Source organism: Hylobates moloch, unplaced genomic scaffold (genome assembly GCF_009828535.3).
Source record: "Hylobates moloch isolate HMO894 unplaced genomic scaffold, HMol_V3 SCAFFOLD_2, whole genome shotgun sequence".
Classification (NCBI taxonomy): Eukaryota; Metazoa; Chordata; class Mammalia; order Primates; family Hylobatidae; genus Hylobates; species Hylobates moloch.
In genome coordinates, this window is record NW_026652277.1 from 29,953,960 (window position 1) to 29,975,082 (window position 21,123).

Below are 21,123 nucleotides of genomic sequence, written 5' to 3' on the forward strand. Positions count from 1 at the left end.
GTATAGTTTGGGGGTATGTCTTCTTGTTACTTTTTGACACACTTGAGTAATGTAACTGAGTCCTTTTATTTTCTACTTTCTTATTCTCTCCTTATACCTTTTTCTCCTAGACAACTGAATAAAGTTTTTTTTTTTTTTTTTTTTTTGGCTTTTTTCCCCCCCAACTACATCTTAACAAAGGAGTAGACTGTATGAGAATATAAGAAGAAGCTGGCATATTTGAGAGGATTTTGAAGGCTGATGTACTGGACACATCTACATGAGCTAGAGTTGTCTTGTGATACACTGAACGAAGGAGCAGTATACATTAATCTAGGCTATGTAGCTGTTTACCCTTTCTACAAATTCCCATCCAGGTCAGACACATTGTGCTCTTTGTTTTTTTCTTTTTTTAAAGAACCCTCACTGAGTCATCTCTGGGAAAACCTTAAAGTGAATTAGTGGCCAGAACCACATTCTCTACCATCCTCTGGGTTGCCTTCCTGATTGAGGTTATATGAACAAACTATAGAACATAATCTCTTCTGCTTGGGCATAGGACATTAGCGAGGACACCAATAAGCCTTCAGGCCAGGGAGGGCCTCAAGGCCTCGACTTGTGGAGAGGGCAGGCCAGCATTGCCTTTCCACCTGTTTTGATAAAGAATCCTGTCCTCTTCGTGCCCAGAGTTGTTTAGTCAAAGTAAAGAGAGGATGCAGAACTTGGTGGTGTGATTGGAAGAATGAGCTCTGTAGGGGATTCTAGAAGATGTAGCTATCCTTCTTTCCTGCCCTCACCCTCAGTACTTCATCCATTTTTGAAATGATCTTGCATTTTACTGCAGGAGAGCTAGTGATGATAAGTGTTCTTCAGGACACGGTGACTTATTAATGCTAGGAGAGAGACGATAGGAAGCTGTATTCTAGAAATGGGGCTTAATTTATAAGATGGAGTTCTTCTTAACTATAAATAGGATTATGCAATTTATGACCAAAGAACATCAGGAAAACTACTGGTTATTTAAGACTTTGTGCCTTGTGAACCTAAATTACCTACTTTTCCATGTGCTACTGGAAGGAAGGGGTTTACGCTATTTGAAAGAAGAGGAGAGGGGAAAAATATGTTATTAAGTATATCTGGTGATAACTTTGTAGGCTCGTAGATCTTCATACTGTGTTTTTAATTCTACAACCTTAGTTTTTTCATTTAGTAGTTCCCAGGGGTGTTAACGGGTGATGCTCTGGAGGAGTGCGGACTTGCTCGAGAACCTTCCAAGTTCAAAGCAAGAGAAACTGGGGAACTTTGCCAATGACCTTTGAGGATTGCATTATTTGTTTTCCTGTCAGAGGCTGTCACTAACAGCTGATTTTCCTACCAAAGAAGAAGTAACAGAAAACAACACAGGAGCCTGCTTTGTTGGTAGGAGGTGCTCAAAGGACAGAGCTAAAATCTTTAGGTGGATATTAAGGAGAAGTATATTTCAAATTCAGTGTAAAGGGAGTCTTTACAATAGCCAAGCCTGGCAAAAATGGGAAGGCTACTTTGTGAGGCAGAGGTTTTTTGTCATTAGAGATATTTAAAGAAAGGTTGGAATGGGGTTTTTTGGGGGTAATATTCTAGGGCAGGGATTAGCAACCTTTTTCTGTTAAGGATCACATAGTAAAATAGTTTAGGCATCTGTCACAACTACTCAACTATTGTTGTATTGCAAAGGCAACCAAAGACAATAAGTAAACAAATGAGTATGACTATTAAATTAGTCTGCTCTGGCTGCCCTAAGAAAATACCATAGGCAGAGTGGCTTAAATAACAGAAGTTTATTTCTTGTAGTTCTGGCAGCTGGGAAGTCTGAGATAAAGGTGTTGGCCAATTTGGTTTCCAGTGAGGGCTCGTTTCCTGGCTTGCAGACAGATGCCTTCTTGCTATGTCCTCACATAGTAGAGAGAGAGATGGATATCTATTTCTTCTTCTTCTTATAAGGCTGCAATCCTAACAGATTACTGCCCCACCCTTATTACTTCATAAAAAGCTGGAGGTTATGGCTTCAACATAAGAATTTTAGGGGAGGAGTCCATCATTTAGTCCATAGCATCTGTGTTCCAATAAAAGTTTATTTATAAAAACAAGAGGTGGGCTAGATTTGTCCCAAAGACCATAGTTTGACAACCTATTGAATAGAGGAAATTAAACACTGGTGAGCGAGTAGACTAGGTGATCTACCAGCTGATAGATTCAAAACCTGGAGCCTATCGGTAAGTAACCTGCAAAATTAACTGGATCAGAACAAACCTAATTCAGGGCTCATTGACTAGTGTTTCTCAGAATAAATCATTTAATAAACAAAAATAGTTCTTAAGTCCAGGATTAATTTTACTTCAATGTGCATCAAATCTATGCTTTTGGCTGATGGGAGATGCAAATGATAAACTGTGCTGGGGTCATCTGTAGAACAGGCCTGGTGTGGTCCTACAGTTGTAAACAGTGCCAGTTATAACATCTTTTGTCATTGATCAGCATACAAACCTAGCTTTTTTTTTTCTTTTGCAGCAAAGCCATGATTATTAATCTCTTCTTTATTTGTAGGAGAAAGGTCTCTAAGATACTTCTCAGCTAGTAGCCTTCTCCCTCCCCTTTCTTTGGAGAAAAATAGAAGCCACTAAATAGGAACTCCTTCCATATTTTGCCACGAATCATAGAAACTTAAGTGCCTCTGCACAGTCACTGCTCTTCTCCTTTCTTTCTGTGGCAGCAAACAATGAGAACCTTTTTTGCTCACTCTAACCCTCTGTACCTCCAAGCTTTTTTGAGATCTCGTCACCAGTTTCTTCTGCGTAACTTTAAAAAACGGTCTGTTTTTCCACCCTGCTCTTGTCCCAAGTCTGTCCCAGTGCTCTATCTTGTTTAAAAATAAAAACTAAACACAAATCCAATCCCAGAGACATTATACAAATAATATAAATTTAACAGGAAATGGAGGACAGAGTCATACTGCACATATATAAAACTCTACTTCAAAACCCCTTCGAAACATTCTGACACCCCAAACTCTGCACCCAAAGTTCATCCCTCATCTTTCTTCTTTCCCTCTAACTCTCCTCTTCCGTCTTGTTTTCTCTTCTTTCTGATCAACACTCTTCTTTGCCTCCTCTCTGTTCCTGGCTTTTCCAAGCGGCATTTTCTGGGGCTTTTGGTACACAGAGAGATTTTATATCTTTCTGCTTATTTCATATTCATCCTGGTATATCACTATGCTGGGACCCTTAGCAATTCTTATAAAATGCAAATCTGGTCATGCTCTTTGATGAAAAATCTTCAGTGACTCCGCATTGATCTGGGGTGAAATTGCCAGACTCCTTACCTGTTCGAAAAGACTGTGCTCAACTTTTCAATTATGCTGACCCCCTCATCAATTTTGTTATTGCCCAAGTTCCTTGTTTGCCTTGTTATGGCATTGCTCTCTCTCACTCATGGGCCTTCACATGCTTCTCTGTGCCCAGAATCCTTATCATCTTCCTCTGTACTTAGCTGAGGCATCCTTCTGGTCTCAGCTAGATACCACTTTCTAATGAAAGTGTTCCTTGGCCAGGCATGGTGGCTCATGCCTGTAATCCCAGTGCTTTGGGAGGTGGAGGCTGGAGGATTGCTTGAGGCCAGGAGTTCAAGACTAACCTGGACAACAAAGTGAGACCTCATCTTTACAAAAAGTAAAAAAAAAAAATTAGCTAGGTGGGTGGCACATGCCTGTAGTGCCACCTGCTCAGAAGGCTGAGGCAGGAGGATCGCTTGAGCCCAGGAGTTCAAAGCTACAGTGAGCTATGATTGCACCACTCCTGGGGCAACAGAGTGAGACCCTGTGTCAAAAAAAAAAAAAGAGAGAGAGAGAAAGCCTTCCTGCACCCTCTCTGTATTAGCTGTGCTTTCTGACTTCCTGTTTTTATTTCTCAGGACAACCTTTTATTTCTCCTGTCCTGATATTATTATGCTTTTGAATTTGTGTATAGACTTTTAGTTCATGAGAGTAGGGACCATGTTTATCCTGGTCACCATTTAATTCCCATCACTTAGCAGAGTACATGGCACATAGAAAGTCCTCAGGAAATATTTTTTGGATAAATTATCTACATTTAAAGTGTAACTTTATTTTTTCACATTTGATTAATTTTAATACATATAAATTTATACCTTATTACATAACTTTAAAACCCATTTACATTATAAAGTAAAATACTATTACTTTTCACTTTATGAAGTATTTTTACTTTATAAAAAGGAACAAATGTGTATTATTCTTGGAAAATTTATTTTATCTTTCCATTTGTCATTTTCTGTTTATGCTCCATAAAGTTTTTATGACTTAAAATCATAACATTTTTAGAGTGGAAGTCTATATAAAATATATCATTTTTGTTATTCTTCTTCAGAATGAAGGATTAAACTGAAGATTAAAAGAAAATTTCCACGAAGTTTTGATTATGACAGCGTTGTGGAGCATGTACTGGGTTTGAAGCTGCTTTAGTCTTACCTTCAATGAATCCTGAGAAATGCAATGATAATGCTTAGCATATTATATATATATATTTCTTTTTCTTTTTATATTTTAGATAAGAGTGCCCAGGAGTGGAATCTGGAAATAGAGTCTACATTTGATGTTGTCAGCTCAAAGCCAGTTGGTGGTCAAGTGATCGTAGCCATCCCTAAGTTGCAAACACAACAGACATACAACATTGAACTTCAACCTGGGAGAAGGATTGTTGAGCTATTTGTGAACATTAGCAAGGTAAATGATGGTACTTCCTGAGAAGCACTGGATGAAAAGCAATACCTGTGCTAAAGAAATGATCAGAAAGGAGGGACTAAGTATGAAAGAAAAATCTACTTTCTCTGCTTATATTTGTCATTTTCTTCTCTATTTTTAGTCTCTCATATATCTTCTGTGAGTATGAGCTAAAGAATGATTTTCCCAAATTTTAAGATTAAGAAAATAGAGAATATATCATTAATTTGGTAATTCTTCCTCTCATTTTATTTTTATCATTATATTTTAATTTTCTGTAGTATTTGTAGTATCCTGAAGCCAAAATACATTCTATGGATTATATTTAAATAGCAGTGGTTATTTTTGGTAATGTCAATTATTTTGATTATTGATACTTATCTACATGCATAATTTTAATTCTTAAACTCATGATCTTTCATACATCAAGGTAGAATGGATTATTTTTATCTTTTCTTTTTTCTGTTCCTCTAATTGATAATTGTGTACTGAAAAAGGTGGAGCAAAATAACATTCAGTAGCTGTTGAGATAAAGTAAGAACTCAAAATGATTTTTAGTTTTTGGCTTGAAAGAAGAGTTAACTTCAAAGTCCCATTTTAAGTGTTAAGAATGTGGAATAAATGTAAGCTCGGTGTTAGAGATAGGGAGAGTTGTTTTTCTGAACACTCATGTTATTCTGTTCTTTCCTTTTGCTTTTGATGTATTGATCCATGCTAGATTCCCAGCATGCTGATTTTTAAATATTATCAATGAATTGGTCTGATTTGGCATAATATAGGTAAGGAGATTTACATTGTTTTAGAACCTAGAGTTTTGTACTTGACTATTTGAGAAATTGATGTAATGCTTTGAGCCTTTTTTACTGAAAATATGACATATTAGAGTGACTTTTTAATTTTCTTAAAAGAATATTACTGTAGAAACTTGGTGGCCTCATGGACATGGAAACCAGACTGGGTACAACATGACTATTCTTTTTGAACTGGATGGAGGCTTAAATATTGAAAAATCAGCTAAGGTAAGTAGGTAATTTAAAATATTTTGTGAAATAATTTTATTTCTTTTAAACGGAAGAAGAAACCAAATTTATGTCCCCACCCATCAGATGTCACTATTAACCATTCAAATTCCTCTGTGTGTGTATACATATATATATTTTTTTTTTTTTTGAGACAGAGTCTTGCTCTGTCACTCAGGCTGGAGTGCAGTGGTGCAATCTTGGCTCACTGCAACCTCCATCTCCCGGGTTCAAGCAATTCTCCTGCCTCAGCCTCCCAAGTAGCTGGGATTACAGGCACCCACCACCACACCCAGCTAACTTTTGTATTTTTAGTAGAGATGGGGTTTCACCATGTTGACCAGGCTGGTCTTGAATTCCTGATATTAAGTGATCTACCGCCTTGGCCTCCCAGAGTGCTGCGATTACAAGCGTGAGCCACTGCTCCCAGCCTTATATTTTTAAATGGATCATACTTTAGATATTATTTTGTCAATAAGTAGTCTCCTGCTATGATTTAAAATTGTACCTTATATCAAAATAATACATGTGTAATTTTAAAACTCAAATATTACTAGTAAGTTTATATGAAAAATAAGACCTCTTGCCCAACACTTATTATTCTTACTTCCTACTCCCCAGAACCAATAATTTTTAACTTCTATTTATTTCCTCTGACATTCTTCTTCATTTTTCTGAATAAGGTGCTTCTACTGGTGTTTTCTGATTTTTCAGTTTTACCCATTTTAGGATATAGCGCTAGGAACTGGAAAGAACTGCACTTAGTTATTTATTAGCCGTAGGCTACTTACTTAATCTCGAAATATGTAAAATGGGGACAATAAGAACGAGATGGCTTGGATCTGGCTTATAAGAGTCATGGCATATAGTTAGTAGAAACGGTATTAACCCTCTTCAAAGATCTCCTCCTCTCCCAGACACCAGCTTCGGTGTTTACAGTTGGCTGGTGTCACCTCTCACATTTGGTATTTCCTCTCCTGTGGGCCAGACAACATGCTAAGGATGGAGATATGTCCTTCAGGAGTGCATTTTCTGTTTTTCTTTTGTTCAATCATGCTGTGTATTTTCTGAGACACTGTGAATGTGTGTGTGTGTGGGGGGGGGAGGGGAGAGAGAGAGAGTGTGTGTGTGTATGTGTGTGTGGGGGGGAGAGAGCGTGTGTGTGTGTGTGTGTGTGTGTGTGTGCGCGCGCACATGCACAGAGTTATGTACAGGGAGAACATCCTGGACCCGTCTTAAGGGCCAAAGCATTCACTCTTATTGTACCCCTCTTGGCTAAGAGGACGTGTGCTGTCTCACACAGTGAGTTTGTTGTGTGTTGTTTTCATGAAAATGTAAAAAATAATGAGTCATTCCAACTTACTACAGAGAAATAAGAGGAACTTCTGTCTTTTTCTAAGGGAAATAATTCTTTTTCATTCAAGCTAATATGATTGTATTATTGTTCATTACACATAAAGATGCCAACCTTTGAATCGAGCAGCAACAGGAGTGAAGGAGGATGTAACTGCCCCACACCTTGAGTTAATGCATGTGTGTGAAATGTGCTCTTTGGCTGTGGCTGCCATAGAGTTGCCATTTTTGAGGCTGATTCATTCAGTAAATACTTAGGGCACACCTACTGTGTTTTGGCTATTTTGCCAGGTGCTGGTGATAGAGCTGTGACTAAGACACTGCTTCTGTTTCTCTCTGAGACCTTAGTAGAGCTAATAATCTGACTGGGAAGTTAAATCATTAAATGAGCAATTGGAATACATTAGCACTCTAGAGATGTAGACAGTGCCATGGAAGTGCAGAGCAGGGGCATTCTGGGAAGATTCCCAGAGCCTGTGTTCTGAGGGATAAGTAGAATTTGGCCGAGTAATGTAGCAAAGAGGCGGAGGGAAAAGAATGTGAAGGCCCAAGGACTAGAAAGGATGTAGTGTGTTTGCGGAAGTGAAAGAAATTTCAATGCAGTTGTGGTTGAGTTTGAAGTTGAAGAGCAAGAGATGGTGTTGTAAAAGTAGCTAGGACAAGGTCCTGCAGGGCCTAGTGAGCCACATGAAGGAACAAGCACTGTCCTGAGTGCTGCTGGGATTCTTGGAAGGATTTTAAGGAGGGGGTAAGGATTATATGCATATTTTACAAAGATTGTGTAGATCAGATTGGAAGAATGGCAAGAGTAGGGGGCCAGTTAGAAGACTGTGGTGGTGATTCAGACAAAAAATGAGGATTGGTTGGTCTACAGAACTGCTGAGGAAATAAATCTGAAAGAGATTTAGGATATAACATCAGCAGGCTTGATGATGTGGGGGTGGGAAAAAAGGGTTAAGAATGGTTCCTCAGTTGCTGGTTTGGGCTGCTGAACAGATGGCAACTCTGTTCATTGAGTTACATTACTCAGAAAGAAGGGAAGGTTTGGGGGAAGGGGTTGGGTGGAAATTATTTCAGTGTCAGATGTGTTTTGTGTGGAGTGATTGAGAGACACCCAAGGAATAATATTTGATGGGTGTTTCATTAGATAGATCTTAAGCTTAGGGATTGCATGTGGGTTAAGGATATAGATGTGTAAGTCAGCAGAATGTAGATAATTGTAGCCATGGTAGTGGATGAAATACCTCAGGGATGGCACAGAGAAAAGAGCTAGGACAGAACCCCAGGCAGTCATAATTAGTAAGGTTGGGGTTTGGGGAGAAGCCAGTAGAAGAATCTAAGAAGGAATGGTTGACGAGGTGGAGGGAAAACCGATTTGAGTGGGGAATCACAGAAAGCAGAGGGAAAGAGTGTTTTAAGAAGCAAAGAATGTTCAGAGTGTTGAATGCTGCAAGGGAGTTCAAGTTAGAAAAGAATTGAGAAAGATCCTTTAGATTTGGTGGCAAGGAGATTACTGGTCACCTTGATCAGCATGGAAATCAAATTGTAGTGGGTTGAGGAATGACTCAAGGTATGGAAGTAAAGACGGTGAATATAGGCAACTCTTCTGAAAATGTCTGATTGGAAGCTATGCTTAGACCAGGTGGTAATGGTGGCCAGTTGGGATCAGATTGGCTTCACACAGGCAACTGAACAAATAAGTAAATATATTGAAGTGGTGGAAGCCAGGCTTTTCATGAATGGAGAAAGGTGGTATCAACATAGAAAGGGGGAAAGCTACAGTGGATTCGAATTGGAGCTAATAGTATGAAGTCATGATTTTCAGTATGTATAGACAGATAGAGAAAGAAATGTCCATGTAAATGCATGTGTATGTGTGAGTGGACACACACACACACACACACACACACACATTTCCTAGCTCTTTTCACACATTTCCTAATCCTTTCTCAGAGCGCCTGGGAAGAGTGGCTCTTTAGTAGCAGTGAATGAATTTAGGACCCATATCTTGATTTGGAATACCACTCTGTGCTAAAAGCAATCAGGTCTCTTTGGAGAAATGACTGATTCTCAAACTGGAGCCTGAAATATCTTGCTGTTCCAGGAAGTAAGGAGGTACTCAATAATAATGTGACACATTGAAAGGACACAAGGGCCTTCAGTCTTCAGTCTTCAATCTACTATAATCTTCAAAAATGTCAAGGAAAGATTGAGGAACTGTTCCACATTGGAAGAGACTATGTACGAACTGGGTGCAGTGCAGTGATCTTTTTTGTCATATTGTTATTGGGGCAACTGATGAAAACTTGAATGGGGGGGTGTCTCTGGGTGATGGTCATATAGGAGTTCTTTGTATTATTGTTGCAACCTTATTACAAGTTTGAAATGATTTCAACATAGAAAAGGATACCATTAAGAGAATGGAAGGCAATAGCAAAATCCTGATGGAAAGGGGCCAGTAGCGAGGGAAAGACTAAAAAGAGTTAGAAAGCAGGGAGGTATTTGAGAGGGCAAGGTCTCTGGGAGGTAGGAGATAAGAAGAGGATGGATTCACTTTGGGATGAGGGGCTCTGTTTTAGTTGTAATAGTGGTGAAAGATAACACATGGGAGGAAAGGATGCAGCTTGAGGATGGAGGTAATTTTGAAGGTCTCTCGGACCACTTGAAGTATATTTTCTTTCTATAAGACTTGCAAACACTTTTGTCAGTGGAGTTTTAGGGTGAAAAAGTGAGCCTGAGAAAGAAAGCTAGGGAGTTTTGGTCAAATAACATTTTATTTTTTATTTATTGTGAAATATAACACATACAGAAAAATACACAAGCCATAAGTGAAAAGCTTAATGAATTATGAGAAAATGAACACTCAAGTAACCATCAACATGTTCAAGAAACAGAACATTAATTACTAGCACTTCACACCTCAAACTCTCCCCTCCCTTCTGCGAGCCTCCCCAGTAATGACCCCTGTTTCCTTCCCAAAGATCCACTATCCTGACATCCATCACTAGGTTACTTTTGTCTCTTTTTGAATTTTATGTACGTGGAACCATATAGCATGTATTTTTTAGTGTGTGGCTAATTTGGCTCAACATTGTGTTTTTGACATTTAGGTACAGTAGTGCCTCCTTATCTGTGGTTTCAGTTACCCGTGGTCAACTGTGGTCTGAAAATAGTAAATGGAAAACTCCAGAAATAAGCAATTCATGAGTTTTAAATTGCTCACTGTTCTGTGTAGCATGATGGAATCTCGTGCTGTCCCGCCCTGTCTTGTCCAGGACATGAATCATCGCTGAGCATATCCTTGCTGTATACATTATCCACCTGTTAGTCGCTCAGCAGCCTTCTCCTTTATCAGATGGAAAAAATCATAGTATATATGGGGTTCGGTACTATCTGCAGTTTCAGGCACCTACTGGGGTTCTTGGAGTGTATCCCCTGCAGATAAGGGGGGACTGCTGTTTGTTGCTCTGTGTAACTGTAGTTTGTCTATTTAAGTTGTATAAGATTTTATTATACTACACATTTTGCTGTTGCAATTTGACTAGTTGCCAGTTTTGGCTATTCCAAGTAATGCTGCTGTGAACATTACTGATATAACACTCGGAGCACATATGCCCCCAACGGCATATCTGCTGGGAGTGGAATGGCATGATTATGGAGGATGCATGAGTTCAGCTTTTTAGATTATGCTAAACTGCCATCCAAAGTGGTTCTATGAGACTTGCCTAGGCTCCTCATGCTCACCAGCACTTGGTACTGTGTCAGACAGGACATTGAACACTGTTTTCTCATCACCAGCCCCTCCTTATTTCACCTCGATTGCTCTTGTTTCGTAATGGTTTTATTGTTACCCTGGGCTTGATTTATGCAAAAATAATTCTATTTTAAATATACCTCATTGAAATCCATCTTGCTTCAGTTTTATATCTTTGTTTCTCGCCTCTCCTCTTCCGCTGAGCTTAGAAACGTGTTTAGGATTTTTTTTTTTTTAAGTGAGTATATCAGGAGATAGCAGCATATCTGACTCAGAGAAAAGGTCCTGGGGAAGTTACAGATTTTGAATGCAGCCCATACAGCAGAAATGTATGGAATCATGAAACGGATGCAGACACGCGCGAGAGAGGAAAGGGCTGACTACATTTCTTTGTGAACATGGCAGAATATCTTGATGACTGAGAATTTTCTTATGTTGAGTGACATTGGGGCAAATGGTTTAAGCAAGAAGGGAGGTAATACAGGGAAAATATCAACAGGCAATTTAAACATTAAGAAATAACAAAATAAAAAATAAATGTTGGGATATCATAAATTCTGCCAAATAAATCATTTCATGAGGGACCTTAGAATGTGAGTCTGGGAGAGTTAGCTTTATCAGTTTGGGAAACTAAACTGATTTTTTAACAAAAGAAAAAGTTTTATGTATAAGTGGGAATGGGAGAGGATACTCTGGGTAAATGGAATAAAAAATCTGACCAATCAGTTTTTGCCATTTTCTGCCCAGGTTAACTGAGTGTTTTTATCCTACTGATTGATTGTACTGAATTGACTAGGTAACGTGTTTTTATGAACTAATACATATTTTTGAATGCTTATTATGGCTTGCCTTTATGGAAAAACACGAAACCAATTAGTTGATATTTCTCTTACACCTAATTTATTTTATAAGAATTTCCCAAGTATTCTTGTATAAGGTATCATTTTGCTGAAAGCAGCAGAAGGCTGTTGCTGTGTACATTTGCTCCTGGGATCAAGATTCTCCAAATAAATTATTGTAGGAAAATAGATGTAATAATAAGTATTCTACAATCAATTAAAACTTGTATTTCATAGTGCTCAAGCCAGAGGAGGTGAATGATTATCCATGGCTACTACAATTAGAAAAACAATTGGGATTTTTTTTTCTTTTTCAGTTTTTTTTTTTTTTTTTTAATGTCACTTTGTTCTTTGTTTCTTAAATTCCTGTCTTCGTCTTTGCAAATTGCACAGGGCAACAAACCAATATAATACTAGTGGAATTTTTTCTAAGTGCTACTCTTGGCTCTCTAAAGACCTTAAAAGTACATAGCCAAAGAATATGGAATTAAGAATAATCAAGGTGTATTTTTGTATTGAGAGGGCACAGAGATTATGAAGTGTGTCTCTTTCTGTATTAGGTTTGTAGGTCTATCATTACAAATTACTATAAACTGAGTATCTTAAAATTTATTTTCTCACAGTCTTGGAGGCTGGAGGCCAAAATCAAGGTGTTGGCAGAGCCGTGTTTCTTCCGAAGGCTCTGGGAAAGAATTCTTCCTTGCCCCTTTCAGCTTCTCGTCATTGCTGGCAATCCTTGGCTTGTAGATGCATCACTCTGATCTCTGTCTCCACCATCATATAGCTTTCTCCTGTGTGTGTCTCTTATTTCCTTTTCGTATAACAACACCAGCCATTGGGTTAGGGCCCAGTATGACCTCATTTTAACTAAACTAAATATATTTGCAAAGACTGTATTTCCAAATAAGGTTGCATTTTTGGGTGGACATGAATTTTGGGGGGACACTGTTCAACCCAGTACACTGTCCTTTTGTCCTTATTTTTGTCAGAAGTTTTATTGAAGATTTCCAAGATGGCTATAGGCAGTGGCTTCTCCAGGTGGGCCATGGGAGCAGTTAGCCCTAGGTGCAGGCAGTAAGTGGGTGCATTGTGTGTAGAGTATAGATTGGCCTGTTTTTCATTATTGCGATATACTGGCAATCCTATTAATAAATAATGCCAGTGATAGAATACTTCTCCTACCCTCCCCCTCCACCAATCATATGTTGGTCTAAGTTTTACCTGTGTGTTTGGTTACTCTTGAATGTTAATAATATACATGTATGCTTAGATTTAGCACATTTTTATTACCAATCCTCTAATAGACATTATATTCTACATGAAAGTTAATTTGGAGTACTTTTTTTTTTTTTTTTTTGAGACTGAGTTGTCTTTTGTTGCCCAGGCTGGAGTGCAATGGCGCAATCTTGGCTCACCGCAACCTCCACCTCCTGGGTTCAAGCGATTCTTCTGCCTCAGCCTCCTGAGTATCTGGGATTACAGGCATGCACCACCATGCCCGGCTAATTTTTGTATTTTTAGTAGAGACGGGGGTTTCTCCATGTTGGTCAGGCTAGTCTCAAACTCCCGACCTCAGGTGATCCACCCACTTCTGCCTCCCAAGGTGCTAGGATTACAGGCGTGAGCCACTGCACCTGGCCTGGAGTACTCTTAGTTATACAGTCATTCCCAGATACATGAAGATTCAGCTTCATACAGTCATTTTGAAAGCAAATTTATAACAGTTTGGAATAGTTTGAGCTTGTTTTGAACACAGTTTGTGCCTCCATTCCCTGTCCTATCCATGCCTGCGTTTAAAAGCATTGCAGATTAGAAATAAACAACAATAGCACAGTGATTATAAAAAAGGAGAAACTCAACATAAGTTACTTCAATTCGATGTGATCTCTTGGAATTATTTTTATGCTTTAAATTTACAATTGAGAAAGCTATGGACTCTGAGGTGTAATGTGTAATATTTTGCCTGGTAAGTGCATATTTTAGTTCATGTATGAAATATATTCTACTAATTTTAATAGTGTCTTTAGAATTGAAATTTATTCTTTTAAATTTGTTGTTTTAAAACTAAAGAAAGAGTCAAAGTAAAACATGACATCAGTGGTATGCTTTAGCAGGGGGTGGCAGATATTGAAAAAAATACTTTAGAATTATTATTATTATTTTGTTCTTTTTAGAGACAGGGGCTCACTCTGTCACCAAGGCTGCTCGTAGCTCACTGCAGCTTTGAATTTCTGGGCCCCAGTGATCCTCCTACCTTGTCCTTCTGAGTAGCTAGGACTACTACAGGCACATGCTACCATGCCTTGCCTATTTTATTTTTCTAGAGATGGGGAGCAGTGAGCCTTGGGTGCAGATAGTAAGTGGGTGTTGCAACACAGCCTGCCATGTTGCCCAGGCTGGTCTCACACCCCTGTCCTCAAGCAATTCTCCTGCCTCAGCCTCCCAAAGTGTTGAGGTTATAGGCATGAACCACTGCCTGGCTGGAATTCTTTTTGATAGCACTCTGGATACTTTAAACAGAGATCAAACGTGTGAATTGGTCAGATAGGCCTATATTGAAGGTGGCAGAGTGGAAATAAAGAAGTCATTCTTACATTTCTGGAAACAGAGATCAAATGTGTGAACTGGTCATAGAGAAGGTGGTAGAATGGAAATAAAGGAGTCATTCTCATATTTCCAGAAAAACTGCTGCAGAATGCACAGAAAATAGCTTCAAGGAACGGGATTATTATTTCATAAACCTCTGCCATGGTCCAGGATAAAAGATGCTGCATATGTGGCTGGTATTCACTGTGGAGTTCGTGCAAAAATCAAAGAAATTAATCCCAAATTTTATTTTAGCCTCTTGGAAATTATTCTCTGAGCCTTGTGGAATTTGCTTTTTTGGAAACTTTTTTTTTTCCTGTGTGATCTTGTTTTAGAACTTTGGAAAAAATGTATTCATTCTTTCTCATCTCACCTCATTGATGGGGAAAAGCTGCAGAAAAGCTTTCCTAGACAAGATGGAAGGTTCATTATGAAGCTGGGTCACAGTAGAAAAATTCTGAAAAGTTAATCTCAACTTCGAAGTACCATGTAATCCAAAGAAAATGTGGACACGTGAATCAGCTCAGACATTCCTCTCTGCTGTGTGCAGTTTTCTCTTTGGAATTATCTTTTTTCTGGTGTAGTTTTAGATGACATTAATCAGATACAAAAATATTTGCAGATAGACTCCATCTTGAACAATGTACAGTGAAATACCAAACTTTAAAAGTCTTCTTTGAAGATAAGTGCACAGAAATTTTGGTGAAGCCTATTTACTGTGCAACAACAAAATATAAGGAAATCGACATTTACATAGAAAAAAGAATCAAATTTTGAAGAAGAGTGCCAGGAGAAACAACAAAGAGTTACTGGTTTTCCATTGCGCAAAGAAATCCACATAGCAAGGGTGCCAAACGCCCCAATTGTTGTCTCTGAGAACTGGACACTTGTTCTACAGCAATGAATCAAGTAGTATCTGTGTTCACAATCATTTAGCCATTTTCTCTGATTTTTCAGAAGAAATACTTGAGAAGTGGGATTTTTTTTTTTTTTATACCTCAGAGGCATTTGTACATAGTTTGAATGAAAGTCAAAAGAACAAAGGCATGGATATGACTACATTTTTTGGAGTTTAATGTGATGTGGGATTTTTATGAATTTCTACCAAACTTATTATATTTAATACTTTTCTAAAATATTTGCTTATCTCTGGCCTCATCTGGAAGAACATTTCTGAGTTAAAATTAATAAAAGGTGTTTTTCCATCAGCTATGACAAATAAATCAAAAGATCTGGCTATACCCTTTATTGAACATGTATGTCCAAAGAAGATCAATTTTGAGAAAGTTGTTGACAGATTTTTAGAAGGTAAGGCTGAAAATAGCAAATATTATTGTTTCTTACTATAGCGTACCATTATGTATGTTATTCCCTTTGTTTATAATTTTATTAAATATATTAATATAATCAAAACTTGAATCTATTAACTTTTCCTTTTTTTATACTCTAATATTTGTTTTACTTTTTAAAAAAACTGGCATGATTGTACAAAGTTCAGGGAAAGAAAATTTTTAATGTCTATATTCTTTTCTGGACATTATCATTATTCATTTCATTTCATTACTTCTATTGAAAATAACTTTGTCATACAGAAGAGAAGGTCTTAAAAAGTGATCCTATCTGGTGTCAGATATACTAGATACACATCTGGCTACAAGGATAGATAACTGTGCCGATGTCAATGTTAATCTGTTAACTTCTGGTTATGCTGTCTGCAAATTGCAAGGGCACGACAAAGAATGTCTCTTGTGTCATCCTGCATGGACCTGTTTGACAAGAGCTATTTGTGGAGACCCAGAGCTTGTTTTCTCAATACTTTTACATGCTGGAGCACTTTCAGAGCAAAGACAGAAATGCAGTGTTTGGTTGTCTCTTAAAATACATGTAAAAGGATTTTAGCAGGTTTGACATTTGACAAGGTTTAGAAATAAGTGGGTTTCTTTTTAAGAAGAAAATTGCCCTTTTGAAAATCTAGTGATGCTATTACAGCTTTTTAAGTATCTGATTACAAACAGCTGAGAAGCAGCCTTGGGTTTATGAATCAATGATTCATTACATATCATCTGTTTGGTCTGCCAGAGAAAGAAATTTGAGGAGTACCATATTTATCAGTCACGTACCTCTTAGGACCTTTAGTTCACATATCCTTAATTCTTGTTTGAAAGAATGCATTCAACTATCCTGCACTTTTAAAGTTAATCCTTCTATTTTGAAAATGAAATCTTTATGAAGCTAATAAAAACACTGATCTAGTGAGGAATTAATAGAAACTTCAAAAATAGATAAAAATTTAGAAGTTAAAATTTTTAATTTTCAAACTGCCCGACTTACCCATTTTTTAGTTTCTTAGGTATTTATACCTTTTTCCTACTGTTAGACAATAATTTGCTTTGTCTGACTGTTTAAAAAATTTTAGTCTCATATGAAGATTATATATTTACTTTGGATGCAAATATGTGTTACTCAAAGGTCTTTTCAAGAAATCTTTTAGAACCCATCATTTTCTCTGAAGTAAAATACCTGTTGTAGAAGAAGGCTTTTATCAAGACTGCCAGAGGACGTGGAAAATTACTGACACTTATCATAGAAGCAGGAGCCTTTCACTTGTCAAAGAATGCCCAGAGGGAAAGGTGGCTGGTAATTACTACTTCACCTCTGAGGCACTGTCAGGTGGTTTGGGTTTATTGTCACCCCAGTCATAACTTGTTATTGCAAGAGTTGGGGGATAGGGAGAGATGTCTTTTTATAGGAACATTTGCACAGAAAGGAAAAATATTCTGGAAAGTGTTATGTTGTATAGTTAATATAATTTGTAGCATTAATATATATTAAGAAATAAATTCTATTTTCTGCAGTAGTAATTCTCAAATTTTTCTGGACTCAGAATTGCATTATACTTACAAAAGTTATTGAAAACCCCAACATTCTTTTGTTTATATGGGTTATACGTACCGATATTTACCATATTAAATATTAAAACTCAGAATTAAATACTTATTCATTTTAAATAACCATAATAAATTCATGGCACATATGACTATTTTTATATACGACTTATTTTATAAAAAATATATTGACCAAAAGAACTAGTGGAAATAATGACAGTTTTACATGTTAGCAAGTCACTTTAATGTCTTGTTTAGTAGGAGACAAAGGGATTCTCATCTGTATCTGCCTTCAGTCAATTTGCAATATGTTGTTTCAGTTGAAACAGATTAAGGAAATCTGACCTCACACAGATATACTTGGAAAAGGAAAAAAATAGTCTTTTCAGATAAATTGTGGATTTTTAACAAATGATAGTTTCTTAAAGGTTAGTTGCAATGTGAATTGCAACTAACCAATGAACTTTTTGTTCTCTGTTACATTAAAATTCATTGGTCTATCTTGCACTTTGTGTGAATTCTTTACCTATATTATGTGATACTGTAATAGAATGCATTGGTTATTGGAAAATGTTTGTTTCTTGAGAGTTACAGATCTTCCAAATGTTGAAACATTTCCTTTTATAATATCACATTTGTTAATATCACGACTGATGTCATCTAAAAAGTTTTTAAGTATTTAAGTAGTATCTACTACCATGAGGTAGTAGATACAAGTTTTCCATAATCCCAATTTTTTCTTGAAAGTTTGAATTTTATCCTTGGCCACAAATACTGCTAGTTGTTTTCCTTGAAATGATAGGCTCACTCCATTCATTTTCTAGAGAATGTCTGCCAGGTATCCAAGTCTGAATAACCATCGTTTGTCTGTCAGTCCTTCTATCAAGTAAAAATGGAGTGTCATGGACAAGGCCAATTCAGCTTACATACAACTCTAATAATGGCCCAGAGGCTTTTCCTCCAGCTATCTATTGTGAATGGTACTTTATTGATATTGCTCATTTCATAATGCAGGATATTAAAATGATGCATACTGAGGGTTGGGATTTAATGAAATTAATGTTTACTGCTTTATCAAGGACATCCTTAAGTGAAACTGGCTTTTTTCGTTTTCCTGCTAATGCATGAAGGTGAAAGATGTAACGACTACTAGCAGTTTGGAGCTACTGCCTTGATTCCTGCTAAGGCACCAGCAGTGTTACCCACCACTGCTTTTGTAACGTCAGTGCAAATGTTAACACAGTAATTACAGGATATTATTCAAAAAATTATTTAATACTTTGAATATTTCAGCACCTCTTGTATATTGTTGCCAAAAATTCACAGAAAAGAAGATTTTTGATGATTTATTGTGCTGATAACAGACAAATACAGGCAAACTGGCAAGTCCATCTGTATCTGGAGATTCACTCATTTGTAAAGCAAAAGTATGATTATTTCAGATGAGATATCAGGCCAGTCTTCATATTGCAGTCAAATCTCTTAATTGGACGAGTTACTCTGTCATTGCAAAGTGGCAGTGCTGTTATTTCCTTTACTAACTTTTCATCTAGTAAGCATTCTGCAATGTCAACAGTACAACTATCTCTCAGCTAGTATGTGTACTTCTCCAGCCAGGGGTGCATAACTAACCCTGTAAGATGCTTCAGTGGGTTTTTCATGTCTGGTTTGAAAAGATGTAATAAACACTGTTTGACTTTTAATGAGCTTATCATGTATAAATTTAAATATTCAATTCTCTTTTCTTCATACTGTGAATGATTTGTCTCAATGAGACACTACAACTTAACTGGCACCATAAATATTATTTTAAAATGTTCCATTGCATAACGCACAAAAAGGTAAGTTATTAACATCCATAAAGTCAAAAGAAAGATGGCTTTCATCATAATTTCACTTCTTATTCATAATTTTACCCAGTTTCTCTAGAGTAGATTCTTCCCTTCCATGAGTCAAAAGACTGTCTGATATGTCAGTTTCACTTTTTTCAGCATCCTCAGATATAGACAGATAGTGCAGTTATAGGTTGAGAAGGTAAGCCTTCTTTTTTTTTTTTTTCAAGACGAAGTCTTGCTCTGTAGCCCAGGCTGGAGTGCAATGGCACGATCTTGGCTCGATGCAACCTCCGCCTCCCGGGTTCAAGTGATTCTCCTGCTTCAGCCTCCCAAGTAGCTGGGATTACAGGCATGCACCACCACACCCAGCTAATTTTTGTATTTCTAGTAGAGATAGGATTTCACCATGTTGGCCAGGCTGGTGAGAAGGTAAGCCTTCTAATCCCATTTTGACAATTCATCCCTAAATTACAAAAAAGTATTATAAATAAATTTTCTTTTAGAACAAGATAAAATATTATTAAAGTGTAAAATGAGTTTCAATTAAAATTAAAATTTGTTTTTATTTGAAAACTTAAAAATATTGCTGTGAAACAAAGGAATAAGTAGTACCTACTCCTTTTGTGCTTCTGTGTAGGTTGCAAGGGAAACTTTGGGGTTCAAAGTAAGAATTTATTGAACAACAATGAGGGTACAGAGATTACAGCAGGAATAATCAAAGACAGCTATTAATAGTAAGAGCACAGTAAAAGTACTGAGAACAAACTGAGTTAATCTCTGAAAATGCACTGCTTCATACCATAAACCTCTGCGGCAGAGCTACATCACAATGGAATACACAGCACACATTCCATTAGCTGTCAGAGTGATGAAGTAGGCACACATCATGTAGTCTCTGGAAAATTCCACTGACACTCAGAGACTGAGAGAGATAAAGGCAAATAATGTTTTAGTTTTACTCTAAGTAAAGTCAAGGACACACTGACAGTCTCCAAGGGACCTCCTGGAGTCCCCAGGCCACACTTAAAGAACCATGCACTGTTCTAGATATTGGAACCCACCATCATGGTGTTTTAAAAGTCACCTCTGAAAATCGCTGTGCATTCTTGACATTTTGCAACCCTGAAGCAGGAGTGATCATCGCGTGTCAAGGTCCTCCTTATCCAGGACATATTCTGTATCTTCTTGTAAAGTTAATTCTGAGATCTTTTGTCATTTCATATAAATAAAGTCAGGAGTCAGGAAGCAGGAGAATGGTGGACACTTTTATTACATGAAATAATTTGACTAATTCATTCGCTGATTTTTTAAGTTAGAGAAATGTGTGCTTTTGGCTTAAGGCTAGGCTTTATTAGTATAAAATCTTATCGTATAAACTTGATCCAATTTATGGCTGGCAAGAATAAAGATTTTGATAAAAATGTCAAAGCTTCTCTATCTGGAGTCTTGCTGCCCATGCTTAACTGGGGGAAAACCTGGCTAGGCTGTCACCAGGATGGAGCCTCTGCTTCCTCTCCAGAGCCCAATAGCACAGAGTGCGTGATCCTGCCGCATCTACTTCCATTAGAACACCACGTACATCTCCAGTCAAGAAACCAGAGCGTGCTCAAACACTGAGTTTAATGTGTAATTAGGATTAAATTACCCATTAAACAAAGTGATTTTATGGTAATGTGTTATTAAGATTGCAAAGTTGTTAAGTTATAACATTTGATTCTAAGATGCATGTTTGGCTACCTTTTAACAACACTGAAATGAGAATGTGTTTTTCAAAGACAGCATTTTTTTCTATTTTTTTAAATAGCATGTTTTTGTTTTAATTTAGAAATGTTATTTTCAAATTGTCTTTTTTGATGTTATCACAAATGCCTATTTCATGTGGAAGACTACAGTAGCTCCTCAGTGGTTTCTATATTTCTCTTTTAAAAGAGAAATAACAGATGCTAGCAATAATTTATATGTGTATATTCCTGAAATATGCATTTCCACATTATGTAATAGGAAAATTAACATTAAACTACTGAATGTAATTTTTCAAAAAGGTCTGCTTCTTTTTTAAAAAAACTATTTTGCTTATGTTTAAATTCGATATTCATCAT

At 37.1% G+C, this 21,123-nt stretch overlaps 1 protein-coding gene across 4 annotated transcripts in view; it reads left to right on the forward strand.

The window, feature by feature from the left end:
- Positions 1 to 21,123, forward strand: part of MANBA (mannosidase beta) — a 114,915-nt gene that overhangs the window by 50,162 nt on the left and 43,630 nt on the right. For all 4 annotated transcript variants that reach the window (XM_032177020.2, XM_058432597.1, XM_032177102.2 and 1 more), the window contains 2 exons: positions 4,581 to 4,756; positions 5,662 to 5,772. In XM_032177020.2, the coding sequence (XP_032032911.1) occupies positions 4,581 to 4,756; positions 5,662 to 5,772 (287 nt within the window). The remainder of the gene's footprint in view (positions 1 to 4,580; positions 4,757 to 5,661; positions 5,773 to 21,123) is intronic.